Source organism: Carassius auratus, chromosome 16 (genome assembly GCF_003368295.1).
Source record: "Carassius auratus strain Wakin chromosome 16, ASM336829v1, whole genome shotgun sequence".
NCBI classification, from domain to species: domain Eukaryota; kingdom Metazoa; phylum Chordata; class Actinopteri; order Cypriniformes; family Cyprinidae; genus Carassius; species Carassius auratus.
This window is the reverse complement of record NC_039258.1, coordinates 7,596,926-7,621,336: the sequence shown is the minus strand read 5'-3', so window position 1 is coordinate 7,621,336 and position 24,411 is coordinate 7,596,926. Positions and strand designations below refer to the sequence as shown.

At 35.0% G+C, this 24,411-nt stretch overlaps 1 protein-coding gene across 12 annotated transcripts in view; it reads right to left on the bottom strand.

The window, feature by feature from the left end:
* adgrb1a (adhesion G protein-coupled receptor B1a) overlaps positions 1-24,411 on the bottom strand; it is an 85,456-nt gene that overhangs the window by 20,921 nt on the left and 40,124 nt on the right. For 8 of the 12 annotated variants that reach the window (XM_026283718.1, XM_026283717.1, XM_026283713.1 and 5 more), the window contains 12 exons: positions 23,955-24,134; positions 23,278-23,607; positions 20,933-21,034; positions 20,616-20,722; positions 20,342-20,536; positions 20,172-20,240; positions 19,605-19,713; positions 15,816-15,959; positions 12,285-12,360; positions 11,394-11,496; positions 10,464-10,507; positions 3,548-3,674 (listed from right to left, as the gene is read on the bottom strand). In XM_026283718.1, coding sequence (XP_026139503.1) covers positions 3,548-3,674; positions 10,464-10,507; positions 11,394-11,496; positions 12,285-12,360; positions 15,816-15,959; positions 19,605-19,713; positions 20,172-20,240; positions 20,342-20,536; positions 20,616-20,722; positions 20,933-21,034; positions 23,278-23,607; positions 23,955-24,134 — 1,586 coding nt within the window. The remainder of the gene's footprint in view (positions 1-3,547; positions 3,675-10,463; positions 10,508-11,393; positions 11,497-12,284; positions 12,361-15,815; positions 15,960-19,604; positions 19,714-20,171; positions 20,241-20,341; positions 20,537-20,615; positions 20,723-20,932; positions 21,035-23,277; positions 23,608-23,954; positions 24,135-24,411) is intronic. The other 4 variants (XM_026283716.1, XM_026283723.1, XM_026283720.1 and 1 more) reach the window with 1 other exon arrangement.

Sequence of the window (24,411 nt, the reverse complement as noted above, 5' to 3'; positions counted from 1 at the left end):
TAAGCTGTGGAAGACAAGCTAGTACTCAGAACAACCGCTATCGAGCCAAGGGAATTATTTAGTCCATCAGCACAGACAGTGAGCCATGGCAAGTTGGAAATGGAAACTATCAAGTATCAAGTCCCGTCAATTTTGGACGTTGATTGCAAGACAGTTTGCAAAAGGAGGCTTAGAATGTCTCAATGAAGTCAGTTTTGGAAAGTTGGTGCACTTAATTTGCATGAAATTTGTTCAGCTTTGTAACAATTTAGGCATATATACTGCCATTGGTATCAGGACAATAAGAGGTAAAAGGGAAATTTGCCAACATGAAAAAAAAAAAAAAAAAAAAAAAAAAAAAAAAAATATATATATATATATATATAAAACAGTTAATTTAATCACCAGATGGGCAAAAGTTAACTTCAAGAATGAACAATGCAGCATAGGCTGTTTAAAAAAACAGAAAAATAATTTGCAATATACAGTACATAGGCCACAGAAAGACAAGTTTTTCTGAAAAAAAAAAAATGTACAATACAATGTTACAGCCTAGGTTATTATGGACATTAATAACCATTTGGGATGAATATACTGTAATGTAATTTTATGGAAAACTTATGGAAAACACCTCTCATTCAGTCATGATTCAGCCATCTGATTTTCCTTTAAATCAGATTAATTTTCTAAAATGTTACTGAATAGTAATGATATCTGCAATGCATTTATGTGGGTTCTGTTCTGTTTAACCATACCACAATTTTAAACTATATGCTAATATTCAATCATCTTTGATGATAGTGGTCCTAACAGAAAGGAGTAAATAAATATAACTAAACCACAATGTACTTGTACAATGTAAAATGAATCGTTATTTAAAAAGGCTAAACAATACATTCAATAAGTACAGTACTAGGACATTGGTCTATTAATATTTTAAAACTTGCCAAACTGTATGCAAATTCATATAAATGGTAGACTTGTAAAGGCAATCCTGAATCTTTTACAGTTGACAAGCAACAAGACGATGGCCTACCTCTGAAGAATGTACTAACATGGAACATCTCAACACAGTGTGCGGTTTCTTTCTCTCGCCATATTCACTGACCCATATTTGGGAATGATGTATTCAGAGCTTCATCCAAGTACAACTGCAGCGTAACTGTGCATTTATACAAGCTTTAGCTCATAAATATTCAGTCGGGACAAAACCACAGCAATTTTCTCATATCAAACTGTTTATAAAGCGTAAGACAATCTGACCCATGTAGACCAGACTCTGGTTCAAAGCTGGAAACATCTATAGAAATACTGGAATGCGATTAAAATAGCTGCAGTGTACTATCTCCCTTTATTTCTTTTTTTCTCTTGCCATGTGCAGTGCAGCTGACTGTACATTCAAACTCAGAATGTGGGAGGGAAATAGAGGAAGGCGAGTGTTTCTCTGGCTCTTTATCATTCTGAAGCTGTAGGACGCTAGTTGCAAGCGTAGGGGCCATTGGATAGGCCATTTTGAGGTGGCAAGTGGAGCTGCAGGAATAATTAGCAGCATAGCAGTGGGGGTCTGGAGCGAGAAAGAGACAGACAGGGAGTGAAGCCAAGGGGAGGAGCAGTCCTCCCTTTTGCTGGCAAACGGCTACACAAATAAAATCCACACAATATGCTTCCCATGAGGCATGGAACGAGCTAACTGCGACACTCCTTTATTCTGCTTCTATCTGACCAGGTAGGTCAGAGCCATCAGAAGGTGAGCGATTAGCATACAGCTATAGCTCTCTGGATCACCATGAGGAGACATGCAGATCATACGCACATATGCACAAAGGAGGAAACAGATTAAAATTTGTAAAATTTAAACGGGCTATCCTAAAAACATTGCTTGAATGTACTGTAAAATCAGTCTTTATCAGCATGAAATAAATATAACTCTATTCACTTTAATGCATTTTCCTGGTTTTACTGTGAACAACCAATCAGTGCACATCATTCCAAATAAAAAAGGGATGTCTTTTTAATCTTTAATCAAAATGTAGCTCCTCTGAAATTACTTTCAGTTTCTACTGAGATAACTTAGGCCAAGAGTACAATTAAATAATGTTAAACAATAGCCAAGTAGATATTTTGGTGTAATTTAAACAAATTATGGCTCGTAAAGCCCACATTTCAAATCCAGTTAATTCAAAGACTGAAGTATCAGCACCCTACATTTTTTCCTTGAATATCCTGTTAAACCAGGAATTTCATATTAACAATAACATATACAATGGAAAACTATGGGTTTAGTTTATTTCTGTAAACTAAAAGTAAGAAATCTTTTTTTTTTCCATTGCATTGCAACAAGACACAGTAAGCCAGTAAAATGTGCTGCAAAAAGCAATTCATGTTTGTTGTACACTTTTTGTACCCCATATTTGCAGCTTTGTGTGTATGTATGTAAGCCTGTACGTAATGCTGTGATCCTAACTCTGCTTTGATATGATGTCATTTTTTCACTTGGTTTCCCAAATCAAAACAGAGTCACAGTAGTGACTTCTGTTCCTGAAGCAGCCAATCTGAAACATCTCGGCAGAGCAAATTAAATAAGACATGGCCATTGTTTTGGCCAGTAGGGTGTCACGCTTCCTCTTCCTCTTTTTTTTTTTTTTTGGGGGGGGGGGGGATCTCTGGCTCATATCTGGGCCAAGATGCACAAAGAGAGTGTTATAGGGTGTTCTATAGCTTTAAGAACTTCCACTGCCCATGCTGTTTCCACGGCAACTGGTGAATAAACTGCTTTAGAGGCAGTTTACAGTCTAATAATAACTAATCACACTGACTGAAAATTCCATAGAAATACATGGCCCTTTCTTGCATTACACCAAACCAAATCCCACCATTTTAAATAAAGATGCTATTTTAAAGGAAGACATATAGATTTACACAAAGATAACCCCCTCTAAGGCCCAAATGCATGGATGGTGTGTCATCAAGATATATGCTTTACACTCATGGAAAGGCCAACAAATGCACTATGGAGATAAAAAAATTCTAATAATAAAAAAGTGTGTGTATATATGTATGCATATATTTGTGGGTATTTGTATGTTGGTGTTTTTTTTTTAACAAAATGCATTTCTTTACAAATAATAGATATTGTAATGTAAGCAGTTAAGACAGCAGTTTTGAACTGTTATATTATTAATCACATGCATTTTCTCTGTACAAACATTTAATGTATGCAAATCCAAAATGAAAGCCAGCATGTTTCATGCACTGCCTTGAAGCATTAAACAAAGATACCAAAATGTTCCTTTTTGTTACAAATATTCGTATCTACATACTCAGAACACATCAAAGAATAAAACATGTCTTAAATTGTTTGCATTAAATCTGCGGTATGGCTATGGCATGCAGTGGAGAGGAGGAGAGGGGGGAGTGAGAGATAGAGAGGGATCTGTTGATACAAAATGACAAGGACGCCTATGTCAAAAAAACAAAACAAAACGAAACATTAAATCACAATGTCACACAAACGCGTCTTTTGACTTTCTTCGGCGTTAAATGAAACAATAGAAATGGCTCGACTTACCACATCGGGATTGAGGCGTGCTAAAATGGCGAAGGTGGAGAGTCTGTCACACAAGCATTTGGTTGTGCTGGAGTCGACGGGCACGGCTCTACAGCCTCGCGCAGACCAGGAGCCCAGCAACGACGAGCTGCGGAGCGGAGACAGACAAGAGCGCGGAATGAGATCAAATCCTTGCGCGATAAAACAGCTTTTTCTCTAATCCAGCGCTCACTGAGCCCGCCGTATGAGAGCCGGAGAGCGAGAAAAGACAGATGAATGGACGATGTGATGCAGCGCACACCTCTGCTTTCTGCATGGCCAGGTTAGCTGATGTAAAAACACTTACAAAAATGTAAAAACTAATCATGTCATGAAATAAAATAAGGTATAACTATTTAAGTTCAAACTTGTTTATAATGCATGTATTTTTTTTAATAATTTATTTATTCAATTGTTGTTATTAAATAAATTGATATGCAGCCAGCCACACATACACAGAAGAATGCATGTCTGCAAATTCTAACCCTGGGTAAATATAACCCTGGGTTATCGTTCCTGTTTCACACTGGTCACATGTTATCCTGTTAGTAATCAATCCTGGGTAAGTTAGCCAGGTTTCGATTTTCACATTGTAGGCTACATTTGTAGATCCTTAATTTAAACCCAGCATAGTTATGAAACTAAAAACATTCATTGACAGGATGCGACTAGCACTCGCAAATTAAAGATGTTGGCAAATATATTCGGTGGGTGTTTTAAGTCTACTGAAGCTTAGAAAAAGAACAAACAAAATGACATTATTAACTGCAGATTAGGCCTATACATTATCATTACAGCTCAACACCATTTTCAACGTTTAACGCTGAAAAAAAAAACCCCTGCCAAAAAGCATGAATAATAAATGAGGGAAGCGATGACTCAAGTTTTTAATTGGTCAACAACACAAACTTAGCATCTCGACTTTTTTCACATATCCGGGTTTCTCAGCAGAACTCGTAGTTGCATTTCCATTTGCTCAAATATCAAAAGAAAAACCCCCATGATAGTTTTTTGACAACTTTCAATCAAAAGAAAAACATTGAGAAAGACTGATAACAGCTGTCAGAAGAGAGAACTATGTCTCTGCATATACGCTGCAGCATTAAGTAGTTTTTTTAATTATTATTATTTAATGCAAAGTTGATATGATACAAAGTATAGTGTTATAAATGCAAAAAAAAAAAAAAAAAAAAAAAAAAAATTCGAAATATGAAACAACAACAACAACAACAACAACAAAAACCTTGAGGATTTAAAATGCTGATGACAGTTGAAACGCGCCATCACAGACTTGTGAAAAGGGTCCATTGTTGACATGACATTCGGTGCTTTATTTTATTATAATAATGTTGGATAATTTAATAACGTTGAATAATGTATTATTATTATTATTGCAGTTGTTGCAGCAGTATTACTAGTTTCTTGCATTCCAAAACACACAATAGCACCAAACTACACTGAATCACTTTGAAATGAAAGCTCCCAAAGGACGATTTGGGGTAGCCTTTTCACACTGTGTTTAGCCTGCAGCAAGCCTTCCAAGTGGAGTAAAGAACAGTCTCTTTTACCTGTCAAAACTTTGTAAGTTTAAAAATGTGGAGGAAAAGTGCAATGGAGCAGAGGATGGATATTACACTGGGACATTGAGACCTGGAGCACAACATGGAGAAGAAAAAGAAAAAGAAAAAGAAAAAACATTCAGAAGAGAGCAAAGTGTCTTAGGTTTTCTATTTACCATCTTGTGAATATCAGATATGAATTTGATGTCTCACATATTCAGATACATATATAATACATTACAAAAATGTTTCATTTGTTATAGTTAGTTAACTAATCTTCATTTATAACTTATCAATCTTAGTTAATCTCAACATTTACTAATACACATTACTAAAATCAAATGCGGTGTTAATATTATTTAATGCACATGAGCTACAGCAACACAAACTAACAATGAACAGTTATAACAAAGGCTAATAAATACTGTATTGCTCACAGTTAGTTAATGCTAGTTTTAATAATTAACTCATTGGACCCTATTGTAAAGTCTTAACATTTACTCAATGAATAGAAAATGTTCTGAGTTTCTGAATCAGTATTGATTTGACTGTGAAAGAAAACTGTGAATTATATTAAAATATCACAGAATATTATAATATATGGATAGATTACACACACTAAGCCACACTCTAAAAATAATGTCAAAAGCTGACTTTTCACGAGACCCAAAGGAACATTAATCCACATCTTTATATTCTTTGCAAGAAATGTATTCTGTTTTATGTTTCCCATGAAACTTGCATGCACCAAAGCAGATGACAATAAAAGCATGAATATCATACATACAAGTAAACCTTGAGGTTGCGGTTAATGCAGGTGCCCAAAGCCACTCAATAATTAGTCCATTCCGCCACCTACACAAATTTGAAACTCATAATCTTGATGAGAAACCCTCTTGACAGCATGATTTGGCTGTGTCTGATCTAACACACAAATAATTGTAACAAAGACCTCATAATGACATCGATGAAAGTGATATGAAAGTCATATCAAAACATACCCACTCCATGCACAACTGATCCTTATAGCGAGCCATCAATCATGTAGCATCCTCTTGATGCAGCTGCAATGTGAAGTCAATATACTCACACACACACACACACACATACACACACAAACCAGAGGTTACCGGCACCATTCCAAACCCACTGTGCGGTAGAGCTCTGCAGTCTGGGATACCCATAATGCACTGGGGCTTGCAGAGCGTTGATGGCCAAACAGTATAACTGGAAGCACAGTGTGTTGCAGCCCCAGGGGAGGGCTCTGTGTTAACATTAGCACATAAACCTGTAACCCAATATATTATCACCCACTGCACAGACACTGCGCGTGATACGATTAAGACTTTGTGTCGACCACACAAATATAAAGACAGCGCAGCACGGCTGTGTAATTTGATCATGGGATTCCAGTCCGGCTGTAGTGTGCATGTTTGCAGAGAACATGCCAAGTGCAGATGCATGAGTAAAAGCAAGATTGTAAAAAATAAATTAAAAAAGTGTATATATATATATATAGTATAGTAGTTTTAAGGGTAAAAGGCTACAAAAATTAATATTTTATCATATTTTAGTATTATTTATATGCTATTCTACTTCTGTCCACATTTTTTATTAGCTTTTATTTTTATACCATACTTTCAGGATTAATTAATTTTTTTGTTAGATTTGTTGAAATTTTGTTATGTGCTTTTGTAATTTTTATTCGTTGGTGTTGCAGAAAATATAACACAGATGACATAAATAAATAAATAAATAAATAAATAAATATTTAGCAGGTTAAATGATGGTTATTAGTAACTCAAATACCTTTATCTAAACATCTCTACTTAACCATGGTTATGCGCATTCACCGTTTTTTTTTAGTTTTTTTATGCTTTTTATTCATGTTTGTAGTTCTCAGCCAAATCATTTGTCAAAGCGCAATGGATTGTGGGTAATATTAACCATTAGAGTGTGCATGGATTAACACTTCAAAAATCTACCTGAAAGATGACATTGGGTGAAACTTTGTGTTTTATGCACCCTTCAAAAAAAAAAAAAAAAAAAAAAAAAAAAAAAAAAAATATATATATATATATATATATATATATATATATATATAAATAAATATATATATTGACAGATTTAGTTTTAATTGCCAATAATAAACCTTTAAATCATTTAATGAGAAAGATCATGTAAAAACCGCCAAAAAAAAAAAAGAAAAAAAAAAAAAGCCTTGAATCACTACGGTGTGATTGAAGTGCGAGTCAACAGAAAGCCCACACTCTTTAAAGCTGTTAACTAAAAGACAGTCAGTGACAAGGACACCTCCTCACGTTCCAATTTCTCTCCCAAATATGAACTCATTAATCATAGCAGCTGTCCAAGATGGATTTTAATTTCGCACCGAACACACAGCAGTCCCGGCTCCCCTTCGCTCAATGCGGGCAGATTACATTTCACTGTCCTCTTCCCATCTCTCAGCCTCTCTCTTTCGCTCCCTTTATCTCACTCCTTCCTCTCTGTCACCATTCTCCTTGTCTTTTCCTTTCTTCTCATTTCTCTGCGTTATAAGTGGTGCTTGGTGTTCTATTACTTTTCTAAGAAATCGTATGTATAATTTTTTATTTACTGTATATACTACTTATAGGGACTAAAATAATATACACATTTAAAATGTTTTTGACGCTGATAGTCTTATTTAGCTACTTTATATGATACTTATAAGGACTAAAATAATATACACATTTTTAGTGTTTGATCAAAAATACAGTTAAACAATAAAATTATTCCTGTGATGCAAAGCTGATTTACTCTATAGGCTTCATTGTCACATGGTCCTTCAGAAATCATTGTAATATGCTGATTTGGTGTTCAATAAACCTTATTATTCTTGTCTTCTCAAATTATGTTAAAAATGGTTGCTTTTTATTTGATATTTTACTCATATTTTTGTTATCACCCCCCCCCCAACCCCCAGGATTCTTTGACAAATATACATGCCAAAATAATAACATTATTTATTCAAAAAAGATTGATAAAAACATTTGAAGCCTTTATTGTCACTTTTGACAAGTTGAATACATCCTTGCTAAATAAAAGTATTTATTTATTGTAAGAAAAGTGACTTTTCACCAGTAAGAAACCACACGACGCTACAGCAATGCACTAAAAACCACGTGAATCACTATAGCACTGGCAAAGCAATGCCCTGATAACCAGTAACAACGCCATTGAGTTTTGCACTTGAGTTTTTCATATTTTTTAACAAGATTTTTACATTCTATTGTTCTCAGTCGGTTCTCCCTTGAGGCAACGGCAGAAAACTTTAAATCTTTAACATACTGTATCTATATGTATCCATCTAAATGCAAATGTTCCACCCACACTGCATTAAGCGCTATGGGCTCAAACTACTCTTTTGCCATTTTAAAAGACAAAAGAGAGCACAAACAGATGGATGTGTAGGGAGTGAAAGTACAAGCATGACCAGGAGGCCCACGGTTCTTTGTTAAAGTACAACATAATGCTGGTGCTAGTCTGTCTGATCATCTGTCTGCCTCTTTCAATATAATCTGGCTTCAGAGACGCAGTCTCAATTTGCTTGCTCTCTTTGCAGAGGAAAAAGAAGAAATAAGTTTCTGTTCATGTTTGCTAATGAGACTGAGCTTATTCTCATGTTAATACATAATGATCCTCCTATTTCAGCTCTTCGGTGTATATTTTGAATGTGACCATAATAATACAGATCTAAATTCCGCAGCTGAAGCACTTAGAGTGACGCTGTCAGGATTTACCTGTTATGTTTCATGCACTAGTGTATCAATCATGCCTGTGCCAAGCATTCATTCATTTAGATGATTGAGATGATTATTGAGATGACAGGATGGATTTCCATTTGAATGTCAGGTGCTAATACTTTACTCATAGATTTGAACCTTCATACTTTATAGTGAATAAAACGTCCCAAGATCTGAATGCAGCTCATAGGAGGCCTGTGTTTTTTTTTTATTTTTTATTTTTTTTTATGAGGAATGGAAACATATAACGAAATATCTGCTTAATTCTACATCTGTGTAACTGGTATTTCTCTAACATGCTCAAAAACACATACTAAATGAATACTAAAAATAATGATGTATTTAGAATACTAAAATAATAATAATAAAATACTAAAAAAAAAATTTGCAATAAGGTTAAATTTAAATTCATGTTTATATCTACATATTCTAATACACTTTTAAATTTAAAAGTTCTAGAAATTGCCGTTCACCAGTGTTCAATATTTGGGTTCAGTTAAGATTTTTAAGTTCTCATTTGTTAATTTCCTTTATTGATTGATTGGTTGATCAATTTGTTTGTTCAGAAATACAGTATAAAAACAATAATTGCAAAAACAAATATATTATTACAGTACAAAAAAATATATATATATACACACATAATAAAAAGGTTCCAGGTTTAAAGGTTCCAGTGATGGCTAACAATACAATATTTATAAATCATCACTACTAATACTGCAAAAAAATAAAAAAAAGTGTTTCACAATAGGTTCATGATACATTCGATTATCAAATCTAGCTTTTTTGGAAAGTTCTTCCGAGACGACAATACAAAAATAATAAAGAAATTTTTCATATTACAGTATTATTTATTTACCATCATCTTTTCTAACAATATTTTTGGACAAACTGCAGCCAAACTAGTTAAAAATGTGCCAACGGTACTGGTGCCCCTCGAAAGCAGTTGGTCTATTTGCATCTCAGTTTGCAAGGCTGGTATCACAGCAATCAGCATAAATATTCATAATGCACATTTGGCTTTAACCGATAATTGTATATTGAATATATAAACAAGCATAAATATATATAAAAAATAAAATGCCTACAGCCACCAAAGTACCTTGCCTTAACATGCTAAAACACTTATACAACAGTATCCTTGCACCAAACTTCTTGTCTCTTTCCCTCTCTCTGCTCTTTCTAAATGTTTTCTCTTGTAGCCTACTTTGTGTGTATCATCTCTGCTTTAATTGGAAGTGTGGTTTTTCCATAATCTCTGATGTGTGTACAGTACAGAAGGAATGTGGCATGTACAAATCATCCATGTCAAAGTGGAGTCAGTGCTGGGTCAAGTGAAGATCAAGGCAGCTATCAGCAGGATTCAACATTTCCTGTCACCGACTTTGCATCAATGTAACATACATTTAACATACTAAAGCATGTTGTCTCTAACCCTTTATCAACACAGCTCTCCTTAAGCCTTGGAAAGTACACCCTACTGTGTGACCGAAGATTTCCTGCAAAACTCAGCAGACAGCAAAAACAGGTTTAATTTAATAAACGGCTTCTCACCTGTCATTCTCATCCCAGGAAATGCAGGTTTGGTTTGTGGTACCCTGTGGAGAGAGTAAGAGGGCGAGAGGGAGAAAAGGATGTCACCTTGTGATTGTGCCTTGCAAATGTGTTTTGTTGATTCTTCAATTAGGGGCACTTTTGACTACCTGAAATCTTAAACTATTAGACTTATTCACAACATTATTTTATTTAAAGCTGTTATTTTCTTGTTCTGGAATAAAGTTACGATCATAGCCATCGGCTTTAAGCAGACTTTTTTCAAGTGGTTTTGATGCTGTGTGTGGTAGTAATGATAACTGATGTTAATCTTACATTTTTTACTTTGTTCTTTTTTCTTTCCTTCTTTTTTTCTTTTTTGCCAAAAAAAGTTGAAGTCTTGGATTTGCTAATAGTCAATTAAGTTAAAAAGCAGGACAGGAATAACAGCAATATTGAGTACACTAACTAAACAACACTATTGAGGACACACACACACACACACACACACACACAAAAATAGATGTACATATAAACGCAACCTTAATTGAAAAGAATTAATGGAATAATAATAATAATTCATTAATTTAAAAATAAATTAAAAAGAATAGCAAACAAAAATGAAAATAATAATAATAATAATAAAAATCCCCAAAATAGTGAAATTATGGAAAATAGCTAAACCCTCATAAAACTAGAAAGTAATTATTAAAATACAATTAAAAGTAACTAATTAAAATTAAATTACAATTAAAAGTCATCCTACAGTATGTCAGAGAAAAAGTATAAGGCTTGCAGAATTATTCTAATAGAATACAATTAAATATATAGAATATATATAAAAATATATAGAGTGACATAGCCATAGTTTGAATAATATTGGAACAAGTCTGTACACATATTGCGTTTGATGCAACATACTGTATGGGTTTAAAGGGCAGGCTGACTTACATTGTAAAGGTGTGAGAACTCAATCTCTAGTGGAGTTGAGAGGGAGCTGGGAGTGGGTTTGATTGTCACAGAGATCACCTTGGAGTTCAACACTGTGCTGTTTCTGTGAAAATACAGAGAGAGATGAAAGAAAACATGAGGAGGTCTGCAAAAAAACAGAAGGGTGTTAGAAGAAAGGAGGTCACGACCTTCAAAGAAGCTGCCACGCTCCCATGTGACAAATGTAGTATGAGACACTTCACTTTGTGCTGTGATAAATGCCCATGTCATTTACTCATAGATTACATTCTTTTTTGAATTTTTTGTGTCACCAGATATGTTTCAAAATCGCCATATTCCAAGAAAAATTGAAAAATGAGAAAGTCAGAAAACAGACAGAACAAAAATTACCAACCTTTCTGTTGAACCATAAAGCCATTTCAATGCATTTAGACATTTTTCAACTATAGAAACTTCAGAAAGGCTATAAAACTATTGCAAAGCAAAGATGCTATTTTTTATGTCTTTGTTTTTATGTAATTCTTTCTGATATTGCAGAGTGTCCTTTTTAAAAGTCCCAGTTCACCCAAAAATGTAAATGTAACTTACTAACTGTCATGTCATTTCAAAACTTTATGACTTTCTTTCTTTTATGAGCATAAAATACTTTTTTTTCTGTTCATCATTCAGTGTTAACTGTTTGGTTAGGCATACACATATAGCTCTGAAAATGTTTGCCGAGATAAATAAAATATAAAATTTGACAATAATGGTATGAAATCTATCACTTCTTTAGCTTGAATAATACTTAAGCTCGAAAAAGCATAGAAGGTTGTTTTTTTCTTTAAAACCAAGAAAACAGCAATGGAGAGGGATACCAATTGTCAACATAAAATGGAAGCAATGTCTCACCTCTGTAGAGAGAGAATACTGCCCAAGTTTCTGTACAGTACGATACCAGTCACAAATGCTGAGGCGTCATCTTCATCTATAACACAAACACACAAACACATACTGTATAACAGACATACAGCATCACCTGAGTTCCTTTTAAATAAAAAAGCATAAAGCAAAGCGATGAGGAAAATAATTGCTATAAGAGGTCATTGAGATACAGACTTGATTGGTGTGTAATCAAACCCTTTATTTAGAGCCCTGTAATACAGTACATGTATAACTGGAGGTGAGATTGCAGGTTGCTTTCTCTCTTCCTGTTTGATGCTATTTTACCCTGCATCTTCTCACCTATGAGTTGGGCACCATGACTAATAACTTAACATATGCTTGCACAGACCTTCATTACACACACAAATACACAGCGTGTTCCAAGAGTTATCCTTTTTTTAATGAACAGGTTTCCATGTTTTATGGGGACATTTCATAGGGGTATTGGGTTTATATTGCACAAACTGTATTATCTTCCCCCTTACCAAACCCCCTTAACCTACCCCTCACACAAAACATTCTGCTATTTTAGATTTTCAAATATAAGCTTGTTGGTCCCACTTTATATTAAGTGGCCTTAACTACTATGTACTTACATCAAAAAATATTGTGTTCATATTGTGTTGTAAAACACTTTTGCTGCTATTGAGGTGGGATAGGGGTAAGGTTAGGGAGAGGGTTGGAGGTATGGGTAAGTTTAAGGGTGGGTTAAGGTGTAAAGTATGGGTCAACAGTGTAATTATAAATGTAATTACAGAAATTAAATACAGATGTAATTACAGGTAGTTTTTTTTAAAAATATAAGTACAATGTAAAAACATGTATGTACACAATAAGTACATTGTACTAAATTATTAATTAAAATGTTAAGGCCACTTAATATAATGTGGGTCCAGCTTGTTTCCTCATGGGGACCAGAAATGTCCCCACAAAATCAAAATGTACTACTATCCTTGAAGGGGCATTTAGTGCTAATAATGTAGGGAATACATTACAGAATTATATATATATATATATATATATATATATATATATATTTCAAAGCAAGACAGCATTAAATATATCAGGAGTGACATTAAAGACAAACAAAACAATATATATATATATATATATATATATATATATATATATATATATTAAAAAAGCTGTTCTTTTGTACTTTCTATTCATTAAAGAATCCTAGAGAAAATAAATGCATCATGGTTTACACAAAAATATAAAAATAAGTCCTTTATTCAACAAGAATGCATTAAATTGTTTCAAAGTTACAGTAAAGACATTTTTTATGGTTTCCACAAAGATAATAAGCAGTACAACTTTTTTCAATATTGATAAATAAAAACAAGAAAATCAGCTTATTAGAATGATTTCTCAAGGATCATATGACTCTAGAGTAATGGCTTCTGAAATTTTAGTTTTGCCATCACAGGAATAAATTACATTTTTAAATATATTCAAATAGAAAACAGCAAATTGCAGTAATATTTACCAAAATTATTGTTTTACTGTATTTTTGATCAAACAAATGCAGATTTGGTGAGCATACAAAAGACTTCTTTCAAAAACATCTTACTGACCCAAACGTTTGAACGGTAATGCATATATGATGCAGCTAAACTTGCAGATATAACTCACACAAGTATAAACAGATACACATGATTGGTTTGAAATGACTAGGTGATATTTATTGTGCTAATGAAGAAAGCAACACAGTTTAAAAAGCATGAGTGAGGGGAAAGGGCAGCGGTCCAGCCACTGTCACACTCACACTGCATTTGTGTCAGCAGAACCACCTGAAACAATGCACACACATACACACACACACAAAGTCCATCTGGTCTTCAAGCTACACTGCTCTAAATAATGCCAAAACCTGTGGCAGACTGGCATGCGCTGTAAGGGAGAGAAAGAGTGAGAGTCTGTAGGGGGGTGCCAGGCGGCGGGCACAGGCCACAGCTCCAGGGCTGCAGCTGAGGTCCCATGGGCAAGAACACAGACCGTTGAAGGGGGACAGGGGGCTGGGGGCATGACAGTTTTGAGCTCCCTCAGGGTAATTGGGTTTCTGCTTGCCCACCCTTTTCCCTCTCCTATTAATATGCCACAGCCATGATAATGCGAACAGATGAGACCCAACATTTCTGGACAACACAAGGTACTATAGGAATGTACACTGCTTAAAAACAAGAGTTTTTAACTTAAAAATAATAAAGTTTGAGACTTTGAAGTCCACACTTAATATTTTCCAGTTTACGGGAACTTTGAGCCACAAAGAAATGTGAATTACTTGAATCTACATAAAAAAAAAAATCAATTTTAGAACAACATAAGTCCCCAAAATGCTGTTCTGACTAGTCTAAAACAGTTAAGAGAGCGATTAAAGAACCTACATTTTGAATATATCAAGCTGCATTGAAATTGTAAATTTTCTCAAGAATTCTTTTTTACATTGATCTTGAAAACAATGGTGCATGATTTACTTTTTTTATTTTATTTTTTTACAGTATGTTAATTTCATGTTTTTATTGCTTAATATTTAAAGACCTTGTAAGAAATGTAATTTATTTAATTAAATGTATATATAATTTTACCATCATTTATAATTTTTGCTTGTAATCATTTTTATTTTAAACATGACAGTTACGCATTTAGATTAAGTTATTGATAAAACATATTCACATATGAATTCTTGAATGTAACAATAAGATCTGTACCATGCATTTAGAAAATAAATCAGGTTTTAGTAGGGTTTTAGTTTCATGCCAACTTTAATAGTTGTGTTTTGTTTGGGAACTAATCATGCAGGCGAAAGAATCATAAAGTGTTCTTTTCAAGAGCAGATCCTTTGTAAGAATGGAAGTGTTTTGTTCTGTTACAGTGTGTTTCATTGGACTCAGTCTATTAAATTCCTCTCGCACTTGCTTCATTCTAAATAATCTTTAATATAAAAGCTCATCTCAGCATGTCCAAAGCTTGACGACCTGTCAATCCAGTACTGGTGGCATGGCAACAGATCTCCCAGTGGGAAAGGGAATTAAACCTAATTGCGCCTGATTGGCTCCTGCAGACTCCTGATTAAGTAGCAGCTCCTCTATTAGCATAGTCGTGGGGGAAGAGGCGTCTTAAAATACCTGTAATGTCGGACATGGCAAGAATTAAGCAGCCTACAGCAATCTGCTCTCTAGCAAAGGAGATAAAATCTGTTAAACAAACAGAGATTTGTTACAAATACAGTTTTCCACTGTTTTACTAGAGTAAATGGCACAGAAGAGAAAGATGAGTATAATCCATGCATAAAAATGGAATGTACCTATTAAATTGTTACATTTTTTGAATTGTGGAAAAAGTTTAAACAGATTTCATTGTGTCCTAGATGAGTGAGTGCACAATGCATGCCATATTCAAACCTGTACTTCCCATATGATCACCAAGGCTCAATGTGTCTGGAGAATGGCTACCACATATATTTATGCATTTGTGTGAGACTTTTTTTTCTCTTACCTGGTTTTCCAGTGACCAGGATGTTTTTAGCCACTCTGACTTTGTCCTCTGAGTTGCGAGCCCAGTCCACCATCCCCCTCCACCCCTTCATGGGGAAAGTGATATCTGCATTTCCTGCGACAGGCCGCTTGTGAATACTCAACACTGGAGAGAGAATCCAGAGGGAACTGTAAGATCCATGGCAACACCAGTATCCTGACTCACTGCACAGTGATCACATCTCAACTAGAGAAACTGTCATGCTGTAAGATGACTCCCCCATACAAACTCTCTCAGCTCAAACGCTTTCATTCTCTTATGATCCCAGCCTTTTGCTGCCAGCCATATTCTCACTTCACGACGACAGCATTTTAATCACTGAATGAATTCCCAAAACTTCCAAAAGAACCATTTTTATTCATGAAACTCGAAAAAGAAATCTGTGCAAATCTTTTATAAAGCCATTTGTACTTTTCATATCACTGTAAATGAAACAATTTACATACCAAAGGTTTGACTTATGATTTATACAGAAATTTGCACAGCCTGTGATTCAAGACTTTCAAACTAAGTAACCAACTAATTCATCTCAGCTTCAGAACTTGTGTTTTCAAAATACAGGGCCTAGCCTACATAATGTTAGACGTCATGTTTCTACTAACTAAATACAGTAACTAACTGACTAGTGTCACTTTTTTGACAGACAGTACAGAGTAAATATATTTAAAAAAAACAAACAAACAAAAAAAAATATATATATATTTATCTTTCTATTCATTAAAAAAATACTGAAAATGTTAACACATTATCCGCAAAAATATATATTTTTAACACTGATAATAACCAGAAATGCTTAATGAGCAACAAAACGGTATTTTATATTTTTTTCTGAAGGATCATGTGCTGAAATTCAGCTTTGCCATCACAGGAATTTTAAAATGCATTTAATTAGAAATCAGTTCTTTTAAATTGTAATATTTCACAAAATTTATTTTTTAAGCACTAGGCCATGGCCCTGACATCACATTTGTGACCCTGAACCACAAAATCACTCATTAGCACAGGTATAGACTACTAATATAGCAACAACATGCACATTCTTAAGCTGTTTATGCTTAATAAACCGAAAACACACTTGCCTTCTAAATGCATTAACCCGTTTTCATTTATTGGAGTAAGGTCAGAAAAGGCGTAAGCATAAACTGGACACAACAGGTAGTTTTTTGCCTCTTAAGGTCTTTGCACATTGAGTCTGAAATTTTTGTCTGAAATTTGTGCACGTTGAAAAGTAAATATGACCTCACAATTATTTAATATGACCTCCGAAACTTTCGTCCATCATAAAAAAAATTGTATCAGGTTAAATTTCTGCGTTTTCACATCCGTAATATGCATTTTGATAGGCAAGGATGGTGAATATGAAAAAACAGAAAAACGAAATGCGAAAATTTCGGACTCGGTGTGCAAAGACCTTTCCGATTTCGCACGGCATGTAAACGCAATAAGCCACTTTCTGTCTGCTTATTGAAGTGCACGTGTGATAAGTGACACGGACGCATCTTTACTGCAGATTTAAGTACATCTAGACCGAGCAAACCTCTTGCAGTATAGAAAGAAGGAACGATATCACAAAAGCAGACTTTTTCATGACTCAGAAAATGATCAAATACAGCAGAAGTATAAGTGGTTCAGTTACAATGCTTCTTTTTAACTGCATGAGAGAATAATATGAGTTGTAAGTGTCTCAGCATGTTGCAAGCTTAATTTAACATCACAACTGACAAATGTATCGAATACTCTGAGTCAGATATGCAAATGATTATATGTTGATGTCACTACAGGGAAATAATCTGATGTGTTAATGAAGTCATATAAACTCAGTTTACTTGCCTTGTCAGGTTACTGATGTGCATGTAAATAGGAAAAAAGCTTAATTATTCAGCTTTCAGATGGTGTACTAGCTCCATTCAGAACTATTCATGTTCTTAAGTTCAAGTTCTTGTGCATTATTTTCCATCTATTGATGAAAGTGTGGTGTTACATATACAGCTGCGTCTCAAAGCTTTGTGTGGGACTAATAGGTCATTGCTGTAGGACAGGTATTGTCACAAAGGGAGAATCTGAGCTCATGGGCAGCTTAGTGATTCAGAGGTAAACAGAACCTCTCACACCCCCTTTTAAACTCTGCCAGCTGTGGCCCACAACGTATAAAGGTTCATCTTTCCACTGTTTTTGCAAACCTGGGTGCTGAGTAAACCATAGTCCATTCTTTGTGTATGCGAGATGTGAGTGGTTTAGAGTGTGAATCCAAAGCTGTAAAAATGCCTAGATCTATATATATTTGGAAATCAGTATGAGCAGCATATCTGATTTATATAGCTCAGGGATTGCTCATTATTTCCAAAGGGATATTGTCTGTAACTGCTTTCTTATGAATAGGAAAATGTTATATGCCCTCAAATGTTCAAAAGTTTTGGATCAGTAAGATGTTTTTAAGCAAACTTTCTTATACTCATCAAGGCTGTATTTATTTGATTATATATATATATATTAGAATTTTTGTGAAATAGTATTGCAAATATTATAATATTAAATATAATATTCAAATATTATTAAAATAAGTTTCTGTTTTATTATACTATTTAATGTATATGAAAGCAAATTCATTTTAATCATCCATTACTCTTCAGTGTCACATGATACTTCAGAAATCAGTCTAAAATGCTGATTTATTATCAAGTTTAAAAAAATAAATAAATAAAATCAGCATTTATTCAAAATAGAAATCAATTTTTTTTCTTTCTTTTGTGAATACTTTTATTCAGCAAGGATGTGTCAAATTGATATAAAAAGTGATAGTACAGATTTATATTGTTAGAAATTATTTCTATTTTAAATAAATGCTGTTCTTTTTAACTTTTTATACATCAAAGAATCCTGAAAAAGTATCACAGGTTTAAAAAATATATATTAAGCAGGACAACTGTGTTCAACAATGATAATATATAAGCATATCAAGATTTCTGAAGGATCATGTGACCCTGAAGACTGGAGTAATGGCTGATGAAAATAAATTGTATTTTGAAGTATATTGAAACAGAAAACTGATATTAAAAATTGAAATAATATTTCACAATATATTTGTGTAATATATTTATGTAATGTAATTAACCATCTAATTAATGATGTCCAATAATGTCTGTGAAACTGTGAAATGTCTTTAAAATAAATTTTTAATCATTCAAAATGTGGGGATGTATATGAATCTTAATGGGTGATTACCTATGACCCTTTCTTTTTCCTTTCTTTTTATATATATACATATACATACATATATATATATATATATATATATATATATATATATATATATATATATATATATATATATGTGTGTGTGTGTGTGTGTGTGTGTGTGTGTGTGTGTGTGTGTGTGTGTGTGTAAATGTAAGTACATATAGGTGATTTTGTGGCGTTGTAATTAAAAGGACAAACACAAAAAAGATGAAAAAGATAAAGAAAGGAAAAGGAAAGGGTCATAGGTAATCACCCATGAAGATTCATATACATCACCACATTTTGAATCACTACCTTTTAAAGACCTTTTCACAGACATTATTGGACATCATTAATTAGATGGTTAATTACATTTCAGTACAATTTGCTTCATGCTCTCCAGTTCTTTTTTTAGATTTGTATCTTCAACCTCTAGGCTGCCTGTCCAAACATTCAACCACTTAAGTACATGACCATCACCCTCTGACATTATTGCAGAAGTGCAAACCGAACTAAATGTCAGTGAAAACTGACCCAGATTGTCGGTGACCTCATAAGTATCCTGGAAGTCCTTCATGCGGAGACTGATGACGTCCACAAAGTCCTCCACTAGACGAAAAAGTTCCTTAACATTGGGCCCAAGCTGCCAGAAAGAAAAACATAGCTTCACGTTAAAAAGTTGGTTAGTTCTTTTTTCAATATGCAATTCTGTAAGTGGAATTTAAATGTTATTGTAATAAATATTAGATTTTTCTAAAAATAACTGCTGCCGCTGCTCAAGCTTAATGATATCCTTTCTTCAGATTGTAAACTGAAGCTTGCGTTAAGACATAAATTGTAAACTAACTAATGATCTAACTAAACAGCAGGAGACAAACAGCTGAAAGAAAGATGTGCAGCGAAGAGAAGATAATTAGTCAATTAATCACCTTTAAAACCAGCTGAAACTTGCATAATTACTAAATGTAAGAGAGTTAGATGATGCCAACAATAAAAGAAGGAATGAGAGAATGATGAACGAGTGAGTGGAAGAATGAATGAGTGAATGAATAAACACACAGACATGGAGAGAGAGAGAGAGAGAGAGAGAGAGAGGCTCACCAGCTGTGCTTCCTCCCACCTCTCTCTGTTTTCCTCCATCAGTAAGTTACTCACTGATTGCACAAAATTCTGTGAACAAAACCACACGACAGAAACATTCAGGTGCATTTTGGGTCAAAATATTTTATTTTATTTTATATTTAGAACTAAGCAAATAATGCTTCACTAACCCTCATGTCTGCATTACTGGGGCTGTAGTAGGACCTCCTAAATATCTCTGTCATGTTTTTCAGTATGTCTATGATAGCCAGAAGGTCTCCACTGTAGCTTGTTCCATCACTGGATGTCACCCTCAGCTTGGTCATGACTTCAGACACCCCATCTCCCACAAGCCCTCGTTGAGCCTTGGACAGATGATCTCTGGTCTGGAGTAGGTAAAAAATAACAACCTTAGCTTTGCAGACACTTTTAACCTAGCTAGAGCTTAGTTTGGACATCACCTACCAATGTCTGGATACTTCTGTAATCATTAGAGACACATTTAATGTATGTTGGGTTCTCCCAGTATGCAATGCCTACATCATCCAACGAACATCGACGAAGAATAAGTCCTGCGTCACAGAAATGGGTTGTCATTACCAGATTTAGAACATGGACTGGTTAAAAAACTGTATACTGCATGTTGTCTTGTTGGTTTTCTTATTTAAACCAAGTTTGTTGTGCTGTCCATGGTCCTGAAAATGTCTCAGTATAGCTTAGAGGGCGATGACTGTTTAGGAAGTTATTGCGGCGTGTTCCTGTTTGCATGAGTCATGTCTTACCTACAGCATTCGGAGGGCAGCGGACAGCTGCAGTGTCCCCTGCAGGAGTTTTCTTCCAAACTACATTAGAGAAATTCTCCTCATCACAGATCTCATGCGGCTCTGCATAAAACCGAAGAAGTAAAGAAAAAAATGCAGAAACCTGACCAATGCCACAAAATGTGAACAAAGAAACAAGTAAGGTCCAGAATAATTATTCTTGTTAAGTCTATAAATAGGGTAGGTGATATAACCAAAAGAGTAAATGTATTCTATGATAATGGTATATATCAGTGGTTTTCAACCTTTGTTTTGCTTGTTCTGCTGACTGTCTACCTGCTGCCGAGCTATGCCTGGATCTGGTTTTCCCGTCAAATTATTTTCTGTTCATTGCCAGTTCCTTTAAGGGCTGTGCGATGAATAGAAATCGTCATAAAATCACGATTTGAGCGTGTGCGGTTTCTAAATCGTTTTATAGCACGATTTTCCGCGGCCCTGGTCTCCCGCAGTAAATTTCAGATCCAATCAGAATGCAACACGCCTAGCGCGAGAACAGACAGGGCATATGCCTACACACACTGTCTGTGATGCGCCTTCTTTCCGAGCCCGTGTTAATGGATCAGAGCACGTCTGGTTTTGTGACAGAGCAAAGGAAATCTATGTGCGAACAGAGAGATTTGCGCTCGTGCATTATTTTGATGTGCTTTCACGCTACATTAATGCGCTCTTGCTGCTGCTTCTGCACCGCATACACATACTGTATACACACTGCAATCGGAGTACATGTGAAGCTGTATAATGTATAACAAATCTATTTCAACACCCGAGGCACCGCTACAATTAAAGAGCTCTATGAACAATGCATGGCAAAAAAAAAGTCCCTGGACATGGGATTGATTTATTGATTTATGTATTTTTTGGCATGCGTCTATACATTTTGTTACACCTTTACTTTAGTGATTATTTTTACGTATGTCTGATCTAGAGACGTTACAACTTTTTGCGAAAGCTCTTATTGGTTTTCTTTTGTAAATTTGTTTCAAATTCATCCTGAATGCATTTATGACTGTAAAGCATATCTGTGTGTGTCAAAATTGTGATTAAAATCGAAATAGCAAAACTGATCAAAGAAATCACAATATATATATATATTTTTTTTTTTTTGTTGTTGTTGTTGTTGTCCATATCGCATGGCCCTAGTTCATTCAATAAATACAGTTATCAATCTATCTTCTGAGTACTAAGTTATTAACCCAACAATAGAGGGGTCAGTTAATTTTTTTGCAGTGGGCCGCGCAAACATATATGTTTGGTTGTGTGGGCCGCGAGTTGAAATAAGTTGGGAACCACTGGTATATATCATAATATATAGTTATTTTTGCTGCAAATTAGGTTGTTACACTGCCAACATTTTAGATGCCATTAAAATGTATATATATTTTTTATTATGTCAATGCCATAACAAAACCAATACTAGCTTAATTAATACAAGTTAGCGTTGGGTGATGTCTACCAAATCAACATCGTGATGTTTGTCAGCCATAGACAATGGATGATGGAATCATCTATCGACCCAACCCTAATACAAGTAAAAGGTTCTTATGCCTACTGAAGACATGAAGCAGGTATATTAGGCTGCTGTCACTTTAAGACCTAATACATGGGTTTAATGTTTTAACTTAAGACAGGCATTTTGACATAACTTTGTGTATATTTGACTGTTTGAGTGAAATAAACTGCAAAAATACCTCCGTACTCATGCTGTGTGACAGGCAGCACAATAAGTTGTGAAAGAAGTCTCAATTAAATACATGCGCATTGTTCTGACAGACGGTTTTAATTAAACTGTCTCTCAGAAATAAAACCATCTGTCAGAACAGTGCAAGTACAGAACTGAGACCTCTTTCACATATCACTGTGCTATACTGGTTTAAAATTTCTCCAAAATTTAAAGTGTCAAAATGTAAAAATGAAAGAAAAGGATAAAAATATGCACCACTGCCGTGATAGAGATGGTAATCAAAATTGTATACCAGTTTTCAAATTTCAACCAGTTTACTGTGTCTGCTGTTATATCGGTAACACTTTATTTTACAGTCCTGTTCCCCATGTACAGTACATACTATGTACATATTATAGTAATTACAATAACTATGTAATAACTAGGGACTAACCCTGAACCTACCCCTTAACCTAACCTTACCCCATGTAGTTACCTTGTATTACCAGAACGTTCTTAGATAAATACACTGTGAGTACACTATAAGTACATCTAAGTACACGTACTGTAAAATAAAGTGCAACCGTTATATCAGCCACCCCTAGCAAATAATGAGTTTTGGTTACAATATATGTGATTGTCTCACCTGGACATCTCTTCTCATTGCAACGTCTAACTTCCTCTCTGTCCCCTGGGCATGACTCCCCTCCAAAAAAGGGACCGTAACACACCCTGTGTCTTTGCTGGCTTCCTCCACCACATGTCTTGGTACAACCAGCCCAAGAACTCCAGAGCTGCCACTGGCCATCAACAGGACACTCTTGGAGAAAGCAGTCTCTTGTCTGACGCCACTCGCCCTGACACTCCATACCCCCATACGAGGGCCCGTTACACTCCCGAGTGCGCTGCATTGTTCCATTAGAACAGGACGAGGAACAGTAACTCCAGCTGGACCACTCATTCCACACACCATCCACTTCAAGGTAAAAGACAAAGTTTCTGAGAATTTTTAAATGTGAGGATAGAGTATACAAAGAAAAATTAGGTTAACAAAAGAGAGGAACTTAAAGTGGAGCAAGACAAGGCGACACTATTGAAAGATATATTACAGGAAAAAAAGAGAGGAGCTTTGGGTTGCCAAACTCTAGTCAAATCCACAGTGAATTAAAGCCTCACTTAATCACCATCATTTTCTGCGAACTTCACAATGGTTCTTTTCAATCTCTTTCTCTACAGTGCCTCAAATTAGGCTTTAACTGTGCTGCTAGATGAAAGTCATTAAATCTGTATGAGACAGTTTGTATTTAAAGACCTAAAGATCACCTGGGCATACAGCAATGTTGCAGAATTTGGTCTGTTTCTCTGGACCATCGCAGGGGTTTCCTCCAAACTGCGGCTGCTTGCAGGAGCGAGTGCGGTCCCTGTACCCACGGCCGCACGTTGAAGAACACAAGCTCCATGGAGTCCACTCATCCCATGACCCGTGCACTGTAATCAGAGCGGCTAGGGTATGATTTATAGAGAGAAAAACGCACATCGACAACACAAACACACACGCACTAGGGTAAAACTAAAAAGGGCTTCACACTGACAACGATCTGAATTTATTTAATTTTAACGGGAGTTGGCGATTTCCTGATGGCATAAGCAACTTTTTGGGATGATATAAAGTTGAAAAAAAATTAATTAGAGGCGACAAATAGGACTGAAGGTATTGGATCACATTGCGTAGTATGCATTGATCAATGTTAATCTTGTTCATGATATGATGTAGTGCAGC